The following is a 25994-nucleotide window of genomic DNA, read 5'->3' on the forward strand; positions in this document are numbered from 1 at the left end:
GTGGAGCTGCTCGAATTGCTGAAAACGTCGGCTCATGAGTTTTTCGCACAAGCTCCTGAGGAAAAAGCGATATACCTAAAAGAAGTGAGTCCAAGCAAGTTGGTTAAGTACGGAACGAGCTTCGTGCCAGATAAGGAGAAGGCGATTGAGTGGAAGGATTATGTGAGCATGATGTACACCAGTGACCATGAGGCTCTTCAACACTGGCCTCAACCATGCAGGTACGTATATAAATGAACTAAATCTATATTAATATTTATACATCAAACTTGTGTTATATAAATGGAGTATAAATGTTAGGAAATTCATGTTGAAATACGATGAAATGTAAAATTATATATATAGACTTTTATTGGAATTTAAATATACAAAACTTAACATATAATATATGTGTGACGACAGAGAGGTGGCACTTAAGTTCATGAAGTCATCCATGGAAATGGTGAAAAATGTAGTCAACATTCTGATGGAGAATGTAGGAGTGAAACTAGAAGAAGAGAGGATGAATGGTTTGATGGGAACCAAGATGGTCAACATGAATTACTACCCCACCTGTCCGAGCCCCGAACTGACCATTGGCGTTGGCCGTCACTCCGACATGGGTATGTTGACTGTTTTATTACAAGACGGCATTGGTGGTCTCTACGTTAAACTAGACAACGGTGAATGGGCCGAGATCCCTCCTGTCCACGGAGCTTTGGTCATCAACATAGGCGACACTATGCAGGTTTGTCAAAACGAATTTACAATGAATGGGCTTATACATATATTTTATATACTATAAATGTGGTATCCATATTTATTTTTGATATTCTAATACAAATATATAAAACTTTCAACAGATTTTGAGCAATGGGAAGTACAAAAGTGCGGAGCATAGGGTTCGAACCACAAACATCGGATCAAGAGTCTCTGTGCCCATTTTCACGGCACCTAATCCCTCAGAGAAGATAGGACCATTGCCGGAAGTTGTGAAACGCGATGGAGTGGCTAGATACAAGGAGTTGTTGTTTCAAGACTACATGAATAACTTCTTCGGCCAACCACACGACGGCAAAAAATCTCTCGACTTCGCACGTGCCGAGTGATACTATCAGCAGTTGTCACGTATTAAATCAACCACAACTACGCGAAGATGTTTCTCCTTTTTATCCTTTGTCCTTTTTTTTTTTTATCCTTAGTCCCACGTTAAACTGAGTTGTTGTTTCTCTTTTTTTTTTTCTTTTCTTTTTGATGTAATTTTTTTTTATCCTGCTCGATCCCCATGTTTTTTGACTTTTTGTTTTGGTACAATCTATAAATTAATAAAATCTGCCTTCTTTGGGGGAATCCTTAAACCTGATGAATCTTTATGAAATTTTTCATGCATATTATATTAGGTTGAATGGTGGTTGTTTTATTTTTATTAAACCAAGAATTTCAAAGTCCCAGAGTCTGACCTACCTATTGATTTTTTTTACTGCAATGATTTTTTTTTTACCAATTCCTCCATGGATTTCCAATCTCTGGACTTTTCGCCTCATTTATAATATTAGAATTTGAATTTCCATTATTATTTCCATATTTCATCTCGCTTTCATGGCATACTATATTTACGATTTAGACTTATCGGGTTCTGTTTGTCCCCCCAAAAAAAAAGACTTATCGGGTTCTAGGCCTTTCACAAATTTTCGTTGACTATTAGAAGAAGAGAACAAAAATCATATTTTAAAACTACACTGTTTATTAAAAATGCCAATTATATGGTGCAATTTTAAAGAAAGTCGGTGTGACGTAAGCGGTAGGGGATTCTGAGACTTTCAAGTTATGACGTGAATCGTGTACTTCAAACAATGTGACGTTATATGTTTACGGATTATTCAAACCTCGTGCTTTTTGCTTCCTTCTTCAAATTTTCCTTTTTTACTTGTAAAAGAGTAAATTTCCACTTACGCCCAATTAAAACTCGTTAACTCACAAGACACCACGGATTAGAATAATATTCCATAAAATTAAACGTGTTTAAAGAACCTTAAACCACTTTGTTAAAACTTAAAAGTAACTTTCTTTTACTTATATCTTACATCATATTATGGTCGATCACATCGTTTACTATGACCAAATTCATATTGATTATTACTAACATTAATCCAAAAACGATAAATTCCTATTGCTTATCCTGCCAGCCTCTATTCAAATCTAAGTTTTTACATGAAACAATTTAAGGCAAGTTAGGCAACTATAATGTCTCTTTCTGTCTTTTAAAAGTCAATATATACCACGATAGGATAAAACCAGGGACTAGCTTCTTTTTTTTTTAGTATCAACGATCCGAAGACCCATTTTGATTAACCATGCACGTCTTTTCCTCTCATAATATATACTAGGTTTAACCATCGAATCGTTGCATTTTTTTTCTTTTCCCACTTGCCTCTGGCGTCCCATGACTCCCATCGCGCGCGCATGCATTATGCTTCGAGCTAGTTACAAATTTCAGTGTTTCTTATATATTGGAGACGTACGTATGATAATGGACCAAACTTTTGGAATATATGATTAAATATGTCATATATACCGATACATAAGACAAATACATATGTCATAAAAAACTAATACATGGTGTTAATGGTTTAAATTATTTTTCCGCGACAATGTTTTTTTCCTTGTAAGTTTTTTATTAAATAAATGATAAATTAGTTTCCGTAATTTTGTAAAACATAATTAATTAAATAAGATATATATATATGTAATAGGACAAAAAGGTTTAGAATAGATGGAGAGGAAGATGTCCAACAAGAACAACTTGGGGTCAACCATTGATGACTCTGGTAAATGATCCTTTGACTTGACCAGCTGCTACGAATTGACTCAATAAATTGAAACAAACAGTATATAGAGGATGCTATATTGATTCATTCTTCAAATTTTTTTTTTTTTAATTCTATCTTCCTTACAAATGATCTTATAAACAAATATCATTTTTTGTAATGCAAAAATGAGTATTTGAAAAACAATTATCATATTAGATTAGTCCGATCCCCTTTCCATGGCTTCCCTATTTTTGTTACTTGTATTTGACATCAGAATTAGATCAGTTTATAGTAGTACTAGCTAGTTTCTTCTTAACATTCCAATGAAATTTGTTGAAAGGTAAATGTTTGTGCTGGAGAATGATTCCTTTACCAAAAGCTTATCCAAAGATGTGGTAAAGATTTGGACAAAAAAGTCAATAGCTTTTTTTTTCCTAGAGTGAGTTTTGACAATGAGCAGTGGATTAATGGGAGACTCTTTAGTGCAGTTGAAATTGTGATTTCTGAATAAAATAATTATGGTAATAATTATCAGTATTTCCACTACTTTTTAATTGGCGACATATTTCCACAGCTTTAAACACCCTCATCGGATCAAACTTTTGCCTCATGGTTTGCAAAGAGAATTACAAACAATCACCACTAGATTCAATAGATTTTTTTGGTATTTGAAAATAAAACAGAAAAATATGGTTTGTATATTAAGGAATTATTCAAAAAAAGAAAAGGCATTCTCCAAAAAAAAAAGTCGACCGGTAAGACGTTGGGATTAGGTCATTATCCTCATTATAACGATTTTAAGTTATGATAGAATGTATATATACTTATTAATTAATTATTGAGATATCAATGCGAATCATCTATACAACATTGTTTTGTATACTATATAATTTTAATAAGTTGGTTACAAATAAGTTATAAATTAAGTTTTATATTATTTGTATAGTCTGGATTTATTGTTTCCAAAAATCTTAAAGAGAATATTCCAATTAATCATTTGATATCATCTAACTTACCATATTAATTTTCTTTATTAAATTATTCATCAAATAAAATCTTTTGATATTTAACCTAACATATTAATTTGTTAATTATTATTATATTTCACCTCGCATTTTTATATATGAGTATATTTTGTGAAACAAATAAATTATCATATTATTTATTATAATTAAAAATAGTTTTATTTCCAGATATATCATAAGTTGAATTTTTAAAAACAAATATAAATGATTCAATCTATAAAATATTCAATTTTTATTAGTATTAATCTTTAAAAATAATATCTATTGAATTAAAAAAATTATTTAGTAACGGGTCAAAATTTGAATATTTAAATTCAATTTCATACTTTTTTGAATTTTATAATTTTATATAATATAATAAACATTAAATAATTTATTTTTAAATATTTTTATAATATTGCAATTTGATATTAAAGTTAGAAACTATAAACACTTTAAATTGGTTTGTTATAGCAATGCCAATAATATGTCACTATAATATGAAAGAATTTAAAAAACCAAGTATATTAAAACAAAAAGTATAACAATATATTAAATTACTCATAATATAATAACTCGCTTTTTAAAAACCAAATTCACAAAATTATGTCGTATAATGACATTCAAGTCATGAGGTAGAATATACATTTTTGAAATAACTTTACGTAATAAACTAATACAACATATTAAAATTTTATTTTAAAATAGAAAATATACAAAATTTTGTATAAAATAAAATTTAATCAGTGTTATAGCACGGATACTTATCTAGAATCATTAACAATATAAAACTTACAAAATAAATATCTTTTTCAAGTCATCATATTTAGCATATGGTTTTATTACATAATATTTTATCCAAAAATTTTTTAAAAATAATCACATAAATTATATTTTATAAAAAAAAGTACAATGCAAATAAAATGAATTTCAACCCGTGCTCTAGCACGGGTATTAATCTAGTGAAGAGGTATAAGATTAACATAAGTGAAGAAATCATATATGTGAATCTTTATAATAATATTATTTAGTTAATTATTTTAATTATTATATCTACATGTATCTTCAAATTTATGCGTAAATGTGGTTATTGACTGAATTACACGATTATCATTAACTAGGAGTCAATACTATTTTAGAAAGAAAAAATATGAATGATAAAATTTTGAAATTATAAACAAATTTGACCAATTCAAATAAATTATAATTGTAATTTAAAAAAAAATCATCTCACTCAGAGAATTTCAGAAATTTCTGGTTGTAAATTGTAGTGGGAAAATATCCAACAGAATGTGGTGGAAACTAAATCATTCCACAGTTGTTATAAGAAAAACATGCGACTCTTATATTTTTTTCCTAAATAACAGAACTTAGAATAATTAAAAGATTCATGGGATTGGTTGGCTGCTAACGACGGTTTGTGAACTATCCCGTAACTGTAGTTGCAACCAGGAACGGATCCAGAAAGAAATTTGATGTAGGGCATAATTAATTAATAATATTAATTTTCTATTATAAAATATTAAATAAATATAAATTTCCCTCTTTTTGTATATTTAAAAATTATTTTATTTAGTTTTAAAATATATTCAATTGCACATTATATATATTTAAATGAAATTCATATCTAAACATATATTATGTAAGGATTTTGTGCAGTATATTAACTTTTCAAATCGCTATTTTCGCAACTTTATTCTCTAACTCTAAAACACGTTAGAAAATTTTGAAAAATCAGAAGTAATACACAATATAACCTTTCGTAATCACGGTAAAATTTGTAAAATATAGATAAATAGTATATCAGATCAAAGGTCCAACGATGAAAGTCCAAATCTACATTTAAAATATTAAAAATTAATATATATGATTGTAGAAATGTGTAGAAGTTACATGGAAGAGTTATATTATGAATTATTTTTGAATTCATATGATTAATTTGTGTACAAAATTCTTTATTTATATAGATTTCAACTATATATATATATTAGATAAATTAAAATATATTATACTAATTAACTAGTTTTACAATACTTTTTAAATTTAAATATAAGTATAATTTAGAGTAGAAAAAAATATTAACATGTAAGTAGACATTACAAAAAGAACATTGGTTGTAGGAAAAAAAAAGAATCGAACTCCTCACCAAAGAAGATGCATGGGGCACCTAGGTAACAATTAAGATGTGTAACTAAACTAACCAAGTGTATTAGATAATTTTTAATAAGTAGCATGGGGCACGTGCCCCACCCCATCACTACATAAATATGCCCCTGGTTGCAACTTGCAAGTAATGAAAAACAGTGACAAGAAACGACTAGACCTTTTGTTTGTGGTAAAGAAGAGACCAGTTTAGTACTTCATGTCCACAAAAGTAAGCTGAACATATTTTGAAGTGAGAAAGGAACTGACGGGTAATATTCGGTTTTTGATTAGGTGGCTTTGTCATTGTCAATTTCAGAGAAACTACCAAATAGAAAAATGTAACATTACTCATGTTTTTTCATTTTTCTTTTGTTGATCTCCCCAAGTTAAAATTTTCAAACGAAGCAATACAAATCTTACCTTTACGAGCACAAAGTCGGAGTTATGCGTTTAACGTCATGATGATTAATAGATGTTTCGTGGTGAGCGCGGTAATATAATCATCATATAAGAAGTTAATGAATCCTCGTCAGACACTTTGGAAGAGTAAACAAACACACAAAAATTAAATCTTGGCTTGAATAGTCAGTCCTCTCCCTGGCATTTTCCTTTGCGTCCCAATGATATGAAAGGTAAAAGCGTCATATGCAGTGGGTCCACGTATTGTGATGCGAAGAGACTGATTCCAAAATCTCAAGCCCAAAAGACTTTTACCGGGTCGAATCATTGATTACAAAGGGTTTATAAGTCAACAGACATGACTTGACCAAATCGGATCATTGATTATAAAAGGATGAATAAGACACACACGACACAAATTAACTCTCTTTATATAAAGAGAGAAAAAGGAGGAGGAAATAGTTAAACCAAAGCCATGGAGAAGATGATGGGATTACGGGACAACATAAGTGAATCAAAAGAAGATGAGGAAGAAGTAGTAAAGCTTCCAGGGTTTAGGTTTCATCCCACGGACGAGGAGCTCGTAGGGTATTATCTTTCTAAGAAAGTACTCCTCAAGAAACCGAGCAAGATCGATGAGATTGTCAGCCAAATCGATATCTATAAATTCGATCCCTGGGATCTTCCAAGTAAGTTTTGTTTTAGTACTCCCTCTTGTTAATTTGTTCATTTATATGTCTTACTTTTTTTTTTAGAAAAGAGAAAAGTAGAGATCACTTGAATGCATGGTTGTGAATTAAAACTAACACATTAGTTATTGTAACCAAACTGATGCTAAAATGTAATGTTTGTTTTGAAGGTTCAAGGAACACGGAGAAGGAAAACTACTTCTTTTGCAAGAGAGGAAGGAAGTATAGAAACAGCATAAGACCAAACCGAGTGACTGGTTCCGGTTTTTGGAAAGCCACGGGAATAGACAAACCTGTCTATTCGGATGGACCTAATAAAACTGTGATCGGTCTAAAGAAGACACTCGTGTATTACCTTGGAAGCGCCGGGAAAGGAAGCAAGACAGATTGGATGATGCACGAGTTTCGTCTCCCCACAGCCAATGACACTATCCCCGGTGGCCCTACACACTCTAACCCTACTCCAACTTCCGCACTACAAGCAGTAAGTTTGGAATCCTCTCGGTCATATGTGATGATCATATCTATCATGCATATATAGTTGGCCCACTCTAAACGTTTTAAATGGCAAGCCTATTTCCTTTTTTCTGACAAGTCTTGTTAAGTGTAAAAATAAAAAATAAAAAATGTTTTGGGAAGTGAGTGTGGTTGATTCTTACTATATATCTACATAATCACAGGAAGTGTGGACGTTATGCCGGATATTCAAGAGAAATGTGTCTAGTCGAAAATACACTTCGGACTGGAGAGAATTAGCAAATGGCAAACGGGTGAAGCCGCAACAATCTAATTACCAAGAAGCATATATCAATTTTGGTGACAATGAAAGTAGTAGTAGTACCAACGTGATTAAAGGGAGTTACGAGAGGAGCGCTTTCCAGCTTCACCAAACGCATCATCAACATCAACATCATCAAGACCAGCCAATTCCCATGAACACCACACAGGTTGATTCGCTTCAACAATTCTCCAACGATAACATTGACTATGAGAGCTACGAAAACTGGGACGAGCTTCGATCGGTTGTGGAATTTGCTTTCCCACCTTCTTCTTTTAGTTAGATCATTAAACCACTAGTTAACTTACTAGCATATCTATATGTTTACTTGGACGTTTTGTATTCGCTATTTATAAACATGGATCTTTTGTATGTATGTATATGAATGCGCCTGATTATAAACATGGATCTTTTGTATTGGCCTATTATGTCAATTCACGGAATGGCTTATTTATTATTTGCATATTTTATCTTTGGTATATCTCATTGTTACATGTGAATATGTGATGACAAAATATAATAAATATAATTAAAGAATTACGGTTGATAATAATATAAGTGGAAAAACTCGTTTAGACTCTTTTTTTTACAAGACTAAATAATATCACACAAGTCTACATAGTATTGGGCTTAGTTTTCAATAGCTCATTAGGAAGAAACCCAAAAGAATTAAAAATAATTACAATATAAACTCGACAATTGTTATTAAAGGGCAAAGTGTTAAAATCGAATCGATGCTACAAACAAAAGGTTTCACTTCTTTTGCTTCTCCTCCTCCTACTCGCCGTGTCAACATCTTTCCCCCAGGCTAGTTAGGTTGGTTGATATGATTCTTCTCCGTCTAAACTATCTTCTGTTGTTCTTGATTCATCTATGAATTTCTAGCTTTGATTTCGATATTATATGTGTCGCGCGAGCGAGTTCTCTGAAACACTCTTATATATCTCTCTTTTTTTTCCTGCAGAGAATGTGGTAATCATGAGAAACAAAGAAAGTGACAATGGTAAAGGCTTCTTCTTTTTTTTTTNTGTAGCATCGATTCTAACGCTTTGTTTTTATTCGTATGTGTGAAATTAATCTAACGGGTTTGTTCTCCTTTTTTTTGTTTGTTTGTAACTTGCAGGTGAAGTTCACAGTTGAAGAGCAACGGAAAATTATGGATCGTAAACACAACATCCGTAACATGTCTGTCATTGCCCATGTCGATCATGGTATATATGTATTTTTTTGTTTACTTTTATTTTCTTAATCGTTCCTCTGATGATTTATTTATGAAGCTTTTGTGTTTCTCTGATGATTTATGAAGCGTTTATAGTATTGTTCTGTTTCTTTATAATCGGTTGTTCATGTTGATACAAAGTTTTAATTTTTTGATGACAGGAAAATCAACACTTACGGATTCACTTGTTGCTGCTGCTGGCATTATTGCTCAAGAATCTGCTGGTGATGTGCGTATGACTGATACGCGTGCTGATGAGGCAGAACGTGGTATCACCATCAAGTCTACTGGTATCTCTCTCTACTATGAGATGACCGATGACTCTTTTTCACTGGAGCTAGAGACGGCAATGAGTTTCAAGCGTGTCATGCAGACATGGCTCCCTGCCAGTACCGCTCTGCTTGAAATGATGATCTTTCACTTACCATCAGCCTACACTGCGCAGAGGTGCCGTGTTGAGAACTTGTATGAAGGTCCTCTTGATGATAAGTATGCTGGTCCTCTGATGCTCTATGTCTCTAAGATGATTCCTGCATCTGACAAGGGCAGGTTCTTTGCTTTCTGTCGTGTCTTTTCCGGTACACTTTCCACTGGTTTGAAAGTGAGGATCATGGGTCCCAACTATGTCCCTGGTGAAAAGAAAGATTTGTATGTCAAGCGTGTGCAGAGGACTGTCATTTGGATGGGTAAGAAGCAAGAGACTGTGGAGGATGTTCCCTGTGGTTGCTACGGTTGGGTACTTGGGTTGGATCAGTTCATCACCAAGAATGCTATCTTGACTAATGAGAAGGAAGTGGACGCACACCCGCTTCGTGCCATGAAATTTTTTTGTCTCTCCTGCTGTTCGTGTTGCTGTAAAATGCAAGGTTGCATCTGATCTTCCCAAGCTTGTGGAATGTCTCAAGAGGCTGGCTAAGTCTGACCCTATGGTTCTATGCAGAATGGAAGAGTCTGGTGAGCACATTGTTGCTGGTGCTGGAGAACTCCACATTGAAATTTGTGTTAAGGATCTTCAAGATTTTATGGGTGGTGCTGAGATCATAGTGTCAGATCATGTTGTTTCGTTGCGAGAGATGGTCCTTGAGAGGTCTAGCCGAACCGTGATGAGTAAGTCCCCTAACAAACACAACCGTCTTTACATGGAAGCCAGACCAATGGAGGACGGTCTAGCAGAAGCCATTGATGAAGGCCGCATTGGTCCATCTGATGACCCCAAGGTTCGATCCAAGATCCTTGCAGAAGAGTTTGGGTGGGACAAGGATCTTGCCAAGAAAATCTGGGCGTTTGGACCTGACACTACAGGGCCCAACATGGTGGTTGATATGTGTAAGGGAGTGTAGTACTTGAATGAAATCAAGGACTCAGTGGTTGCTGGGTTCCAATGGGCTTCAAAGGAAGGTCCTTTAGCAGATGAAAACATGAGAGGGTATCTGTTATGAAGTGTGTGATGTTGTGCTCCATGCTGATGCAATCCACAGAGGAGGTGGTCAGATGATCTCAACAGCAAGAAGAGTCATCTACGCATCGCAGCTAACCGCCAAACCAAGACTTCTTGAGAGATCCAAGCACCTGAGGGAGCTTTGGGAGGAATCTACAGTGTGCTGAATCAGAAGCGTGGACACGTGTTTGAAGAAATGCAAAGGCCAGGAACACCTCTCTACAACATCAAAGCTTACCTTCCTGTGGTGGAGTCGTTTGGTTTCTCAGGTCAGCTAAGGGCTGCAACCTCATGACAAGCCTTTCCTCAGTGTGTGTTTGACCATTGGGATATGATGTCTTCTGATCTGCTCGAGGCTGGTTCACATGCTGCTACATTGGTTGCTGATATCAGGAAGAGAAAAGGTTTGAAGCTACAGATGACTCCACTCTCTGATTTTGAAGACAAATTGTAAGCGGACCATTACCGCTCTTACTCTTAATGACTCTGTCTCCCTCTTAGGCTCGTTTATAGTTCACTTTTTTGATCTAGCATTATTCCGCCCGTGTTTATTGAAGACAAATGTGTTTGCTCTTTTTACATCATAGAAAGATCAATCAAGTTTTGTTTGTACTACTTGAATTATTTTTTCTGTTTTAACTTGGTTTTTCTCTTTCAATGACAAGCTTAACATGCTTTCACTTTGATCCCATCGTAAAACTTTGAGTCTTCAAGACAGCTTCCTCTTTCTTTCCATGTTGTCTGAACAAGTTACAAAACAGATTATAACTCTTCCTTAAAACCTTGAAGCTTCAAGTTAGAAATTATAAAGCTTAGGTTTCTTTTTGCCTCTATATTATACAAAGAGAGACAGTTCTAGAACCATCATAGTTCATGAAAAACAAAAATCATAAAAACAAACTTTGCTTTGAGAATTCCCTAGCTATACCGATTTAAAAAGCCAAGTCATGGGGAACCGGTTTCAGTTGCAGAAGAAGAAGTTAAGATTAGAGTCAATGGTTTCATAGGTCATTGATGCTTCTCACAAGATGTTAGCACAGTGGATTTTTTCAGATATATATCTACAAACTACAGATAATTTTAAAAATGCAAAGCCATGATCGCAGGAATACTCTACATACATGAACCTTCTCTGCCACACCATCGGGATGTTTTACCACACGCCTCTGTGTGAACCGAAGCTGATTTACTTCGAAGGAGTTGTATGATCTGACACAACACCTTCAGCTTTTATTTTGCTGGAACTGACTGATGGATGAGGCAGTGCTTTAGAAATTTCAGCCTTGTTAAATTTTATTTTATAGGTTTGTAAGGCATTCTCTCTTAAATTTTATCACCATGATTCATGTTTTTTCTTCTTGACTCTGCTACGTACCTCTAATAGGATCTGATACCGTTGTGTCTTGATCTCTATCTTTGGCCAGGATATTTGATACTTAATTTGTCTACTGTTTTGTCTACTAATTTCTCAAGACAAATAGTATCAATGCTCTCATGCCAACAACAACTGATTCTCCCACTTAAGATAATAATTGGATGACTAAAACATATTTGTTTCCACAAATGTGACATCCATGGTTATGTAGTCATCCCCTGACACATCAGAAATGAATTTTCATTTTAGTTACAACCTATGAAAAACTGTAATGCTATATGATCACATGCACCGGAATCAAGCATCCACTTATCAGTTTTATGACAATCTACGTTAATAATCAAGCAAAGAGTGATGATTTATTAAATCATTCAAAAACTGCAGAGAAAAAAAAGAAAAAACTTAATCTGCAGTTTGGTTGGTTTGTTCAATAGATGTCTCTTTAGGCCCTAATAATATCAGCATTTGGTTCAGTCAAGTTAGAAGATTGTGTCATTTTGTTTGGTTTGCGTGGTCTCACTGGCTGACCTTGTGCATTTAACAAAACCATAAGGATGTTACATGATATACATTGAGCTTACTGGTATTGTGTGTCCTAGCTCATTTTCGTTTTCTTTTTTTCGGCCCATTTACAGTGTTGTCTTTTTTTCTTCTTTGATTCAAGATGTCCTCATTTTTTGTCTTGGATAATATGTGTCAATAAACCAAAAACATTTCAGCTCAACTAGAACATGTCATCACCTCCACATAGTGGAGATAGATAATAGTGAGATGTGAGTGTTAAGAAATATGTGAAAATACATGTTATAAAAGTTTTCAAGTTTATCATTGCCTTACGAAGTTAGATCAGCACTAATTTTCCCACTCACTTGTTAAATGCTTAGTTTTAAAATGTGAACAAAGATACGATTGATTGGATTCTGCAGATGAAATAACTGTGTCACAATCATCCAACTTAGGCATCTTGATTTTGTAGGGACTCAATCTTAATGGTCCATTTTTGTGGTGGATGGGGTCCCTATTTGCTTTCTTGATTCAATTAAGTAATCGTGTTCCGTTGTTGTCTTGGCCTGCTGGACACTAAGGACACCATTCATCCATCACTTCACATCATTCATCTTCCTTACAGTGCACCACTATAATCATCAATACTATTGTTACTTTGACAAAAAAAACAAATAAACACTTATTGAATCTTAAATTCCATAAATCATAATAATTTATAGCGACCTTCATTGTTTTGTTTTAACAAACAAATAAAAAGAATAATCCATGTGTATAGGATAACAATGAGTTGTTGTTGTTAGTTACTATCTTTTGATTATAGTGCCATCTTCGACCTCAAGTCTGTCTTTTACTATTTTTTCTCCTTTGACAAAAAGTAGCCGACGCACATCTTGTTTTTTCCCATCACCTTTTTTTTTGGCTATCCCATATTCTCTATCTTGTGAATTGATTCTTCTTCAACCATCATTGCGTTGCTTTACTCTTGTTTTGAAATTCATATGTCATGATAATTGTTTGAAATGAAGAGTCCAATTATTTCTAAATCTATCGACATATTTGAAATTCCATATTGTAAATAATATACGTTCCCACTTGCTCCCACTAAAGAACCAAAATTGATATTATTAATAGTTAGATTTTTATTTTTTTTAGTGGGTTATTCCTAATGTGGACAATAACCAAACTATTTTCTCACCTTTTTTCATCCATACGAAAGTACAGTCTTTACTTGTAAATGTTTCATGTCTTGTTTCTATCCAATATATCAATGTCATGTCTCAACCATATATTGGTTTTTTGTCTCTTGATAGTAACATAAACTTCTAATTATATCTCTCATCTAAACCACATGGTGTTTTGATATTTTGTACCATTTAGTGGGTGAGAAGATGATATTTGCATAGGTACAATATTTAATCAGAAAAACAAAATAGATTAGGTCAAGTGGGCTTAATAGTGGTATAGACTACTCCTTTTACTTTTAACCCTTGATATCCTCTGATCACCTTCTCTTTTTCAAATTCATCTTTGTGTTGTCCATTTAGATCTGTCACTATAATGTTTTAAATTGTTACTAGTATGTGATGGATCCATGATCTGATCAACAAGACATTTTATATCGTGGCTTTAGCAAATTGATACAAATTATCATATGATCAAATAGACTTATACTTATGCATATATGTCCCACACAATAAAACAGGGAATGATCAGGCTAATTATAGAGTGCAGAAGTGAGGATTATTTACCCTTTTTATATTAACACGATTCATCTCGTAATTTTAAATGTAAAATACTAAATGTATTCCACTACTTGGCCTATGTTATACCCTAATTAAGGTTATTTGATGATACCTAGTAATTTTCTGATCCTTCAGTCCAATAGTAGTGATTCAATTTCTATCGTTAGGGATTTGATTTAACTTTTGTTTGGCATTATAGAAAAAAAAAAAAGGCATTATACTTGGAGAGGTTTTTTGTCTACCGATTATTTTTGCGGATTGTAAAAGCAAAAGCCATTAAACATATATAATAATATTATATGTATACAAAATCACAAACATGGCAAATGCAACAATTTTCAACCGAAAGATGGGATATAATCAACATTGTAATCAAAATAAACAAAATTTTCTCGACTGCGTCAAAGGCTATGAACGACTTTGATGTAAACCGAAAGTTGGGTTTCCACTTTGGCATGAAAAGTAGAATATTTAGTAAAGAGTTGTGAGAAAGAAGAAAAGATAAAGAAAGAAGGCCATCAATATCATCGTTGTTCCATGGTTGACAAGGTACACCATTCTTTATGAATATGATGAGGTCTCATCCAAGTTTCTCGAAAAACATTTATATTTGATTTCTTTAATATACATGAAATATATAATAACTAATGAAGTAGGGACGTCGATTGTTAGAGGTTAGAGACTAGAGAACAAATGAAAACCGACCCACAAATCAATCAATTTCGAAATCATGATGACATTAATTTTTTGGTTTAGTGCCGTCTTTCCCTTGGAAATTTCTCCTCTTTTTTTGTTTTTTTCTTTTTCTGAGATAACATAAAAATCAAGTTGTGGAATATATTACTCTTTATATAAAAGAGGAATCATATTCATTCATCTTGATACATGGAAAGTAAAAAAAGATGACTTAGATAGTTTCCATTCCAAAATGAATAAAAACTTTACCCATCGTGACCCCACTCGGAAATCTAACAAAATTTCTTCTAGTACTATTCCTGTTTACTATATTGTTTGGTGTAATGGAGTGTATAATGTGCCACTGTATTGACTTTTGTGAAAGAACAAAATAATCGATTATTCAATGGCTCTATAAGATGGTGAAGGTGACTCAGACAACAACAACATAGAAGGTTAATTAGCTCTTTCATGACAATGTTGCCCATTTTCTTCATTTGAATATTGTAGTTAAAATATATGATAGTCGTCGATCGCCTCCAATCGGTCAAATAAATTATGAGATATATATATATATATCTATAATATGCGTGGAATTGTATTAGCACGTCACTGCGTTACATGAACTTTGTATAGTTTACATGAAATTAAGATTAGACTACTACTAGTCTACTATTTAACTGATGGTTTTAAAAATTAAAATACGATAACGTGTAAGTTGGGTACGTAGTTTTGTTTGATACTCTAATGGAAGTTGAGGAAAGTTCCAAGTGTGGAATCAAAATTCACGTGTTGGACGAAGCTGCAAATTAAAAATTAAAAGAAAAAAAAAAAGAATAAACGGTCCCCCTCAGTGGGCCATTAACGGCCCAAATACTGTTTTTATTTTAAAGAAGAAAAGAGGAAATGAATTTGTGGGTCCGGCGGTGCGATGTGGATGTGTTTGTGTTATGTTTTTTTTTTAATAATACTTTTTTAAATGCCGATTTTTAGCTTTTCTCCTGTCTTTNTTTTTTTTTTTTTTGTTCTTGTGGAGTCCACTTTTAAGATTGGGGCTGTTCCCTAAATTAAAAATAACCTCTTTCTCTACCGACAATGTTTCTTTTTACCATTTGGTTTTCTCCTTCTCCTCCTTCCATTTACAAATTCGCAAGTTTTACTTAACTTAATCGGTGGTGCGTAGTTGCGTATTGCGTCGCCATACATGAACTAACATAATCAGAAGATAGCGGAGGTATCTAACATGTGTTATTGTTAAGAGGAAAGCTAAGTCATTCATTATTAGTATTTCATTTTCCTTGTGTTGTGGATATATAAAAATATAATCGAAAGTGTAAGCTGTACTGGTACAGCTAAGATTTTTTAAAAAGAAAACAAATAATAGAACGAGATCGAGGGAGCAAAGCAATAGTTTGACGTGACTTGATGATCACAGTTGCAACGTCCGTATATTATCTTTATTGATAACATAGATAAGTTAATGGCACAAAACTACTAAAGTAGCGTGAAGGGACGGCAATAATAATGTGAATGTTGATGAATCCAACCCCCGGGACCATTCCACTATAAGTTCAGAGTCGTGCCCAAATTATATGTACTATCTCTATCTATATACGACACAATCAATGACAAAGTGTTTTATTTTAGCGGTGAATTTTATACGATACTCTTTCTATCGATATAAAAAATGTTTTCAGAATTTGTTTTTGAATAATTTGCAGAACTCTATTCAAAAAGATGTAAACAAAAAGGACAAATAAATAAATCATGATAGAAATATTACTACTAGTCTACTATAAAAAAGTGGCTTGAAAGAGAACGTGAACCAACTGCATTTCACATGCTTCGACGGTCTCTGTTCCTCGAACCCTCGTCACCCTAAACGCGTAACAAAACCTTAAATTAATTACCACTAATTCATTCAATTCAACCTTGAACTTCATAATATCTAATAACCCGGTTACTTAATATAATGATGACGTGGTTGATCGAATGATTAACACAACAAATATTGACATTCCAATATTTTAGATCAAAGACGAAAAAAGAAGAAGAGTATTTTAATTATTATGTTTTGATATACGAAAGGAAGGTGGTGATTGTGTTGGGTGGAATGGAGGCAGTCAAATACTTAAATATTTTATTAAAAAAAAAAAAAAATCGCATCTCTTTGATACGAAAGCGACTACTCACGGACGTGTTCTTCACGCGTCTCGATTCTCTAATTTTCTTCCTCACCTAGCTAAGCCAAATCTATCAGTTTCATCATGGGCCTTATAATACGTTCAAATCCAAACTTTCTTTTTTTAATCCTATCTTATCATTTATTTTTTATTTTTTTCACCGACGTGGGAATGAATTTACTACATTTTGTGTTCCTTATCTCGAGTATTTCGAATATTTGGGTCTAAAAATAAATTATGCTTTTCTATTCTTACGTGAATTATTGAATAATTTTGGTAGTACATACTATTTAACCCAAAAATAATCACAATAAGAGTTGGGTTAAAAGAACCATTTTGGGAAGTTAAAAAAAACGCCGGAAGAAGTGGAACAGACAGAACAGAAGACGAGATTTTTTGGACTTGCCAGTTTACTTTTATAACACAACACAACAAGGCTATTTTTGGAATTCCCTTCTGTTCAGCGACATTTGCGCGCGCTCTCCACGTCAGCTTTAGCCATCCGCCACCACCGTTATTTCTCCACGCGCCAGTCCTAACGGCTAGTCAAACCTTGTCCGCTATTCTAACTTGCGCTTTAAAAATCTGCTACTGGCTGGCTAACTTGCACCAACCCACTCCCTCGAGTCTTCTTTTTTTGTTTGTTTAGCATCAGTTCTCTTTCTCTCTCGGGTATAGAGGAAAAGTTGATTTGGCTTTTTGTTTTATTTTTTTGCTTTTGGTTTAATGGTCTGTCTGTCACGCAGCATAACCCACGATTTCGACCACTTCACTTTTTTATTTTTGGTATCGAATATAAACAAATTTCCTAGAAAAACACAAAATATAATAACGATTCGACAAAAGATAAACCAAAGCTTGTGAAAAGTGACGTTATACCCCTACTACTACAATGTTAAAAGACTAGTTGTTGAACCACAAACATAACTTTCCCACTTTTTTTGGTGAAATTTTCATACAAAGATGGGAAATGACATTGAAAGTGGGTGTGTAAACCTAACCCACGATTTCTAGCCAACAGAGGTCCCTCCTCGTGAACCCCTTACGAAATTTAAAGATACTGACACATATGTCAAAGATTCGTGTTCCATCATCATCATCATAACCATCCATCCAGAGAAAAATACATAAATTAAAATAAAGAATGAAGAGGCTTTTTCTTAATTTTTTAGACCAAAAAGATTGATAGATTCTTTTTGCAACTATTTACTTTTCTTTTTAGAACATTTACAATTTATTGGTATTGGACCTATTGGTTAGATCCTCCCTAAGAGGAAAGATTAACATGTAGACTAGCGTTCTTAGAAGTATTACAGATTGGACAAGTGTTGAGTGAAGAACCGCACACAGTACATAGACACATGTGTCTGCACGGTAACAGTAACACACTTGCTTCTCCTTTTCCACAGTTTCTACACATAGTCGTCGTCGCTACCCTACGCATCCTTTTCGTATCCTGCGCTTCTCCCGCTAACTTCCACCGCTCTTCCTCGCTGTCCCCCTCGTCGCTGCTCCCGCAACAAGACTGCGCGTCTTCAGCCACCGTGGGCGGCTCCTCCCACCTGTTACGCTCCACGGCGGCGAGAACTTGTTGCAAGTTGGAACGGAGTGCGTTTACGGTGGCTTCATTAGACTGTGCCACGTCACGCCATATGTGATTCTCTACGCACAAAGACTTGACTTTTTCTTCTAGAAAGAGGTTTAGCTTCCCGATGTGATTTATCTCTTCGTCTTTGGCTCTCAGTGCTTTCATCAGCCCTTGTTCAACTGCTTCCACTATCCTCCTCCCTTGTGTTTTTCTCTTCTCTTCAATCTCCAATCTCATTCTCTCAACCTGATAATGAAAATTAATGAAGAGACCGTTCAATCGATGTGAACCAACAAAAAAACAAAAAAAACTTAATACTTTGTAACAATCAAATGAAACTTACGTGACTAGAGATCAAACGATCGATATCGAAGTGATGTTGTTGAACGTTAGAAGACAAGTCTTGGCCAAGAAACATGAGATGATCGGTGGAAGTTTTGTGGGTTTGCATATTAGCCGGAGTATTCAAAACAACGGATTCTTCTCTGGAACGTTTTCTCGACGACACAGGACGAATGAAATCGACGTTGTTGTTGGCATTATTATCGCTGTTGAATGTGACCGAACTATCAACGGATTGTATCGTTGGTTTCATGGGTTGATGAACCAAACCACCAACTGGTGCGATGTTGTTGTATACTGGATTAAACAGAGAAGTTTGACATTCCATGGTGGGGTTAAACGTCGGAACGGTGCCGTATCTCCTCTGGGTGTTGTAAACTAAGCCGTTTGCTTCGATAGGATTAGGATGAATCATTTCTCTGTTAATAAAAGAATCACGAGTAACGTTAAGATATTGAAAAGAACAGAGGAAACAGAGGAAAACAAAAAGAAAAGGAAATATTTTTACCTGTTAGAAGAGAACAGAGTGTTTAGATGGTGAGCTTCAACGGCCATCTCTGTATTGATGTTTTGTTGACTATAAAAAAAAACTTGTTCAAAGCTCTCTATTTAATGGGTGATTCAGGGAAACGTGAATGCAACGGAAGATGGAAGAAGAAGAAGTTATGTGAAGAGGTTTTGAGAGAGAGGGGGCGAAACTAAACAAAATATCAAAGCAGAACCCCAACACACTCTTGTCTGCCAATTTATAGAGAGCAGAGAGGAAGATGTGATGTTTGTTTTTTTAATACTTTAATTGTATTTTGTTGTTTTCTTGATTCTTTTATTAGTTTTTTTCTTGTTTAAAGAAAACATTAAGCATGAGGAGGATTCTTCGGTTATCCGGCTGACCAGTGACCATTAAAGTAGTTGCCTTTTTCAGCGTTTCTTCATGAGATATAATAATAATAAAAACTTTTGACAAGGACAGCTGTAAAATCTTTGGTTCAGAATCACGGTCAAAATCGTAATATCTATATCTGCTCTTTTTTTTACTTTCTCTGGTTGTTTCTAGTTTTTTTTTTAATTTAGCTTTCAATTTTATCTTTTCTTTTTGGCCGAACTCTTCTCTCGTCTTTAATATTTACTGGTCAAACCTGACAACTAATAGGAGGATCTATTGGTAACAAAAATGTTTGGTGTAAGTAAGTTACTTTTGTTGAAAAATGTAAGTAAGTTACTTCCACCGTGTATGATTCATTGTATACATGCGTGAAATGCATTTACGACGAAATGTGTATATAAACGCCAAAACAAAAATAATGATACTACAATAGAGGTGGCTCATGTGACAAAAAAAAAGAGTTCTGAGTCTTGTGACTATCTTAAATTATTAATTGCCGTATCCTTTTCAAAAACGAACGAAAAAAATCATCACATAAATTAAGATCAAGAATATTAAAATTCAAAGACATGCCAATTAGGCAAATTTAACACTATCCTCTCTGAAGTGAATCGGTGTATTATTATTACTCTGCTTATCATTTAATTTGCTTCGCATGCATGAATTTTGAAATTTCAGAGGCTCTGAAATTTCTGAAACAGTTATTAACTGTTTAGGAAACGGAAAAAAAATATATATATATATCGAATTGAGTGGCTTATCCGTTGAGAGGAGGAGGAGGACAAATGCCCGTAAGATTCCAACGGGGCGAATCCGTAAAAAGAGCCACATAAGATAGAAACAACAGACGGTCGCTGACAATGCCACGTGTCAATACAGACAAAACCTAAAGTTGTGGGACATATGGTCCACGTGTGATTGGGTTGCCGGGATACGAGGGTCGCATGGGCACGTGTGTACTGCCAGCTTGGCACTATCCTCTTTTTTTTCTTATTTTTTTATTTATTTTTCAAATTAAAAAAATTGCAGCCGTTGAGAAAGGTACGGTGTACCCACCGCTGCTTCTTTACCTTTATTATGGTTTTGTCTGTTACTTTCATGGTTCCTCTTTGCCACGTCTGTTTGAAACTAACAACGTGCCACGTGTCATACAAACCTCTTTTTCTTATTACGACTAGTGTCATTGCCAACATTAATTAATAGGATAAACAAGTTATACTAGTAGTCTTCTCTTTCGTTAGTTTTTGGCGTATACTCACAATCCTTAATAAAAATTAGATTGATGACGTTTTTATTTTTTTGTTCTTTAACTTCTTTTGTCAACTTTTATTTTGGTTTCTTATTTCATTTATGAATGTTTTTTTATCGGAAGGAAGTGTTTGCATTGTCCTATACTTCGTCTAGGTGGAGAATTGAATCGGTACCCATTCCGCCACAAAAAATTCGTTTCCCTCTATATGCTATGTAATTAATCGGATTAGGTTATAAAGATGTTCTTTTCTAGTTTTGTGATAATTTTTATTGTATCCGTCTAAATATATGCTATGTAATTAATCGGATTTTCCCTCTATATGCTATGTAATTAATCGGATTAGGTTATAAAGATGTTCTTTTCTAGTTTTGTGATAATTTTTATTGTATCCGTGTAAATATATTTAAGCTAGTGCATATTTAACTTTTAATCTGTCATAATTTATAGGAGATTACAGCTTTTGTCTTTGTTAATATCTAATGCATGTGTACACCTTGTCTCTTTGACGATTCAAAACTAATGTAGAATTATTACACTTTAAAGTTTAAATTATATTAGTCGGACACTATCATCATGTTTATATATAAAAAGCCACCGCCAGATAAACTAAGTTATCTTGGAAATGGTAGAGCACGAAGAGAGGCATAGAATCACGAGGTTAGCATAGCAAACGCATTAAGATGGGCATGCCTTTTGCATCATCTGCTTTTCAGACATTATCTCTACCATTATTTTAATGTTTAGTCGTATCAGGCATTTTCTTATTATTTGGGTCGATCTGACATCGTACAACTATTATTTCTTTATTTTCGCTGACAACTCAAAAATATTATTATTAAAATGATATAAATAAAATACAAGTTGCCCCTAATAGCAAACGTCAAGGCTCATTCCAAAATCTATTACTACTATTAAAGAGTCGTAAATAAGCAGTCGAGATATATTCTCCCGTGGGATTAAACTATAAATTTTGCATAAACAACGGAAAAATAAAAGATCATTTGTGATGGCAAAAAAAAAAAGATCATTTGAATGAGTCTCACGTCTGAACTACTTAATTTTAAGAACTTTGGGGCTACAAAAGTGGTCTAATGCTAACCACATGCTCATCATCATCTCATTTTTTTTAAGTTTAGATTAAGGTTCAAGTTTCTTTCTTCTGTTTAACCCTGAATATAAAACCTAAGAATGGCATTTTTGAGAAAATAGTGCAAAAGAATGAGACTTTTTAAAAATAAAATCTACAGTCTTTCTTAAATAATCGTAATTTTTTTTTTACAAACAACACCATATATTAAATTATCAGTGCTGATTCTCTTCGAGAGAATCAAATAGGTACCGATGAATTTGCATGGAAAAAATAAAAACATCGTGCTTTTGCACATTTTGCAAGTTTATCAGCAGAGATATTATTCTCTCGAAGAATAAATCTAATATTGAAACTAGTAAATCTATCTCTGAAATGAATGAAATTCTTCAATTTTGATGAAAAAGTAGGTAAATCTTTAATATTATACGTCATAGTTAGGAAGTTTGAGCAATCCGTAGCAAAATGAGCTCTATCCAAATTCAAGACTAATAATCACTCTATAGCCTAAATAAGAATGTTTAACTCAGCATGGACTAATCATAACTTTATTTTATTTTCATGACAATGTACTTCCGTGCACATTTCAACGTATGGTTTGATTTCTTTAACTTTACCAGGAAGTGTGCCAGTAAGGAAATCATGAAAGAAAATATCAAATAGTACTGAAATTGATATTGGTTTTGCAAGAAGTAAAGAATATAAATGTAGGTGTGATGGTTTTGGCGTGCCTGCTTTTGAGGGCAAAGGCATGACTCCATTGAGTTGATAAAAGTAGTTTCTTTTCTTTTCTTTTCTTTTTCTTTAGTTGAACTTAAACAAAAAAGTCGTTGATCTATTATTTTCCGCACATCATCTCAACCGCTCACCATAATGAGAGAATCTCAATGTCACATAATCGTACCTCTAGTTTTGTATACTCCGTAACAAACTTTATTAGTATTCTTTTTTCTCGAGGGAATCTCGTTTTCATCATCCCTATATTCATAATTTATTTTGTAGTGTTTGTAAGGTCCTCCAACATATATATTCCCAATAGACGTAATATATGCCATACGTAGATGTATATATATATATATATATTAAAGTAGAGAATATGGGCATTAATGCATATATGTATGGCAATATGGCACCATTCGCATGTTTAGATATCGATATACGTAAAATACGTGAAAGCATTGGCATCAGAAAAGTTGGTTGAGCAAAGAATTGGATACGGCTCGAGATGGCATCACATGTATTGGAAAAAGTGGAGAGATGTGTCATTACAATCCATAAACCTCAATAATGTGTGTCCACTTTTTAATACTTCCATATACCAAAACCAAACAGAGTTTTTACTCTCTACACATTATGAAGAATGGATTCATTTCACGAGTGTAGATTTCATAGTACATCGTTTAAAATCAAACAACCACTTAATATAATTGATAATCGTTTTTGTCAAAATATATTGTTACAGGAATTCAAAGATGGAATTTATGCGTTGTGTTAGTTTAATTTAGTGGGAGATTTTGGTGGAGAAGGGAGGTTGACATATATAGATCAATCGAGCCCATTGTCAACAACATTCAACATCTTATTACTTCTGTAGGAAACACACTAAACAATGACTTTAATCTCCACTCATCACAACTCCTATTTCTTATTACAACAACACTTCCTTTCTTTTTCCTTTTTGCCCTCGCTAGTCTCTTCTACCCATATTCTTTAACATAGTCCACGATATTTTTGACCGTTGCACTTGATTTCATGCACCCATGTGGACCCGCCTAATCTATCTGATAAAAGTGATAATTGAGTAGAGCAGCAAAAAACTCATGAATTTTTCAAGTCTTACACGTTACGTGGATCCAAGGCAATTTGTAGATCGAGACGGGGCCGTAATTATCGAGGACGCCTATATAACAATTACTATAACGTATAAAACAAAACAAAACAAAAGAAAGCTTCCCTCTATTATATGTTTACTCAGTACTCATCCTTTCACCTAATCCATCCCCNTAGATCAATCGAGCCCATTGTCAACAACATTCAACATCTTATTACTTCTGTAGGAAACACACTAAACAATGACTTTAATCTCCACTCATCACAACTCCTATTTCTTATTACAACAACACTTCCTTTCTTTTTCCTTTTTGCCCTCGCTAGTCTCTTCTACCCATATTCTTTAACATAGTCCACGATATTTTTGACCGTTGCACTTGATTTCATGCACCCATGTGGACCCGCCTAATCTATCTGATAAAAGTGATAATTGAGTAGAGCAGCAAAAAACTCATGAATTTTTCAAGTCTTACACGTTACGTGGATCCAAGGCAATTTGTAGATCGAGACGGGGCCGTAATTATCGAGGACGCCTATATAACAATTACTATAACGTATAAAACAAAACAAAACAAAAGAAAGCTTCCCTCTATTATATGTTTACTCAGTACTCATCCTTTCACCTAATCCATCCCCTGATCCCATCCCCCACGTTAACGTTCTTCATATATAATTGGAATCAGATGCCACAACTAATCTCTCTTTCCATGTTTGATATGAATCGTATTATCCCCTGTCGATAGCTACAAATTGACTAAGTTGTCATATTTAATTTAATTAATTAAACTAGTGTGTTAATTAGCTGCCAAGATTGATTAGCATATGGTTGAAAGATATAAAAGTTTTGGGTGAAGATAAGGAATCACCTCACCTCACCCTCCCACCCACTACGCATATAAACAGAAAACAAGTGAAATCGATCAGGTCTTTCTCTTTTTCTCAATAAAATATGGATTTTGATTATATAGTATTCGAAACTGATTTTTTTTAAATGTGAGACCAAGAGAAGACGTGAATTCACTGTCAACTTTTAAGAGAATGCATGAAAATGTGTAGTTGAGAAAAAAAAGGGGTCGGCAAAAAAATGAATGGCTCGTCCCCTCCAATTCCATTACACCACATTTCTTCGTGGGGATTTTTTTTTTATGTCAATATCTTTGAAGAAAAATAATTAGATGTTTTAGTAATTGAGTAGATGTGATATAACAAAACAAATTTGTCAGAATTGTAATGAACAGAAAAATAAATGGTACCCTCATGAAAGAAAAGGTGAGAGATATTAATAATAAAAATGTTGACAGGAAGGTAGATGTGCGGTTGTATTATTTGCAATGTCCCTCCCTTCCTCTATAATTACACAAACTTGTCCAATTCATCACACTTCCCCAACCAAACTTGTTTGCTTCGTATAATTTTTATATAAATTTATATATATGCAGGCAGAGACATGTGTGTGTCTGTCTAGGCTAGTAGCTACCTTCTTTTTTCATAAATCATATCGATTGATTCCGTGGGATTATGACCTATGTGAGACTGTGACATTTGAGGTTTTTGGCCCTCTGTGTTATGTACTCATCATAGAATGCGACATTTTTTTTTTATATATGTATATGATTAATGATCAATGCCAATTTGGGAACTCTAGTAAGTATGCTTTTAGTGGTCCACCCCCATTTCAAGTCTTATCTTTTCGATAATTTCATATCTCTCATTTATTCCATTCTCAACAATCTTGCCTGGGAGTAATAATCCAACCAATCAATTTAGCTTGATCTTTTAACAAAATTTAAACACCACACATAATGATGATATTAGAGAACGAACATTCGGCTATGGAATTCGAAGTTGACTGCATGTTTATGGTTCTTCGAAATCGGCCCATTTATGATTTATTTTCTTCTACGATTTTGTGTCGAGCCAAGGGAGGCCCGATAATGAAATATAAGCCCATGACACGATATGTGTGTCAATTAAGAAAAGATTTCATAGGACCTTACAATATAAAATTCCAAACGATAATCATATATAAAAAAATTGATAATAGAACTAATCATATAATTATTCAATCA

General features: G+C 33.8%; 3 protein-coding genes and 1 pseudogene across 3 annotated transcripts in view; 3 read left to right on the plus strand and 1 right to left on the minus strand.

Annotated features, from left to right (window-relative positions):
- LOC104765057 (feruloyl CoA ortho-hydroxylase 2-like) overlaps positions 1-1182 on the plus strand; it is a 3040-nt gene extending 1858 nt beyond the window's left edge. Inside the window, exons 3-5 of the mRNA XM_019241034.1 lie at positions 142-221; positions 403-727; positions 843-1182. Coding sequence (XP_019096579.1) covers positions 142-221; positions 403-727; positions 843-1088 — 651 coding nt within the window. The 3' untranslated portion in view covers positions 1089-1182. The remainder of the gene's footprint in view (positions 1-141; positions 222-402; positions 728-842) is intronic.
- LOC104765058 (transcription factor JUNGBRUNNEN 1) lies at positions 6780-8238 on the plus strand. Its single transcript, XM_010488717.1, has 3 exons — positions 6780-7026; positions 7197-7510; positions 7707-8238. Exons 1-3 carry the CDS (start codon positions 6813-6815, stop codon positions 8085-8087), a joined length of 909 nt encoding a protein of 302 aa, XP_010487019.1. The 5' UTR covers positions 6780-6812; the 3' UTR covers positions 8088-8238.
- LOC104765059 lies at positions 8532-11076 on the plus strand (annotated as a pseudogene).
- LOC104765060 (probable BOI-related E3 ubiquitin-protein ligase 3) lies at positions 18122-19617 on the minus strand. The gene is made up of 3 exons (XM_010488719.1): positions 19382-19617; positions 18875-19292; positions 18122-18777 (listed from the first exon to the last, which is right to left on the minus strand). The coding sequence occupies exons 1-3, from the start codon at positions 19426-19428 to the stop codon at positions 18211-18213; spliced, it is 1032 nt and encodes a 343-aa protein (XP_010487021.1). The 5' UTR covers positions 19429-19617; the 3' UTR covers positions 18122-18210.

This window comes from Camelina sativa, chromosome 19, assembly GCF_000633955.1.
Source record: "Camelina sativa cultivar DH55 chromosome 19, Cs, whole genome shotgun sequence".
Classification (NCBI taxonomy): domain Eukaryota; kingdom Viridiplantae; phylum Streptophyta; class Magnoliopsida; order Brassicales; family Brassicaceae; genus Camelina; species Camelina sativa.

Bases quoted from the DNA above. Each gene is read 5' to 3' on its own strand.
- LOC104765058 (XM_010488717.1), top strand. From the start codon at position 6,813: ATGGAGAAGATGATGGGATTACGGGACAACATAAGTGAATCAAAAGAA. The intron at 7,027-7,196 runs GTAAGTTTTGTT...TTTGTTTTGAAG, and splicing joins CGATCCCTGGGATCTTCCAA to GTTCAAGGAACACGGAGAAG. The intron at 7,511-7,706 runs GTAAGTTTGGAA...ACATAATCACAG, and splicing joins CAACTTCCGCACTACAAGCA to GAAGTGTGGACGTTATGCCG.
- LOC104765060 (XM_010488719.1), bottom strand. From the start codon at position 19,428: ATGGCCGTTGAAGCTCACCATCTAAACACTCTGTTCTCTTCTAACAG. The intron at 19,293-19,381 runs GTAAAAATATTT...TTTTATTAACAG, and splicing joins ACTCTGTTCTCTTCTAACAG to AGAAATGATTCATCCTAATC. The intron at 18,778-18,874 runs GTAAGTTTCATT...TTTCATTATCAG, and splicing joins ATCGTTTGATCTCTAGTCAC to GTTGAGAGAATGAGATTGGA.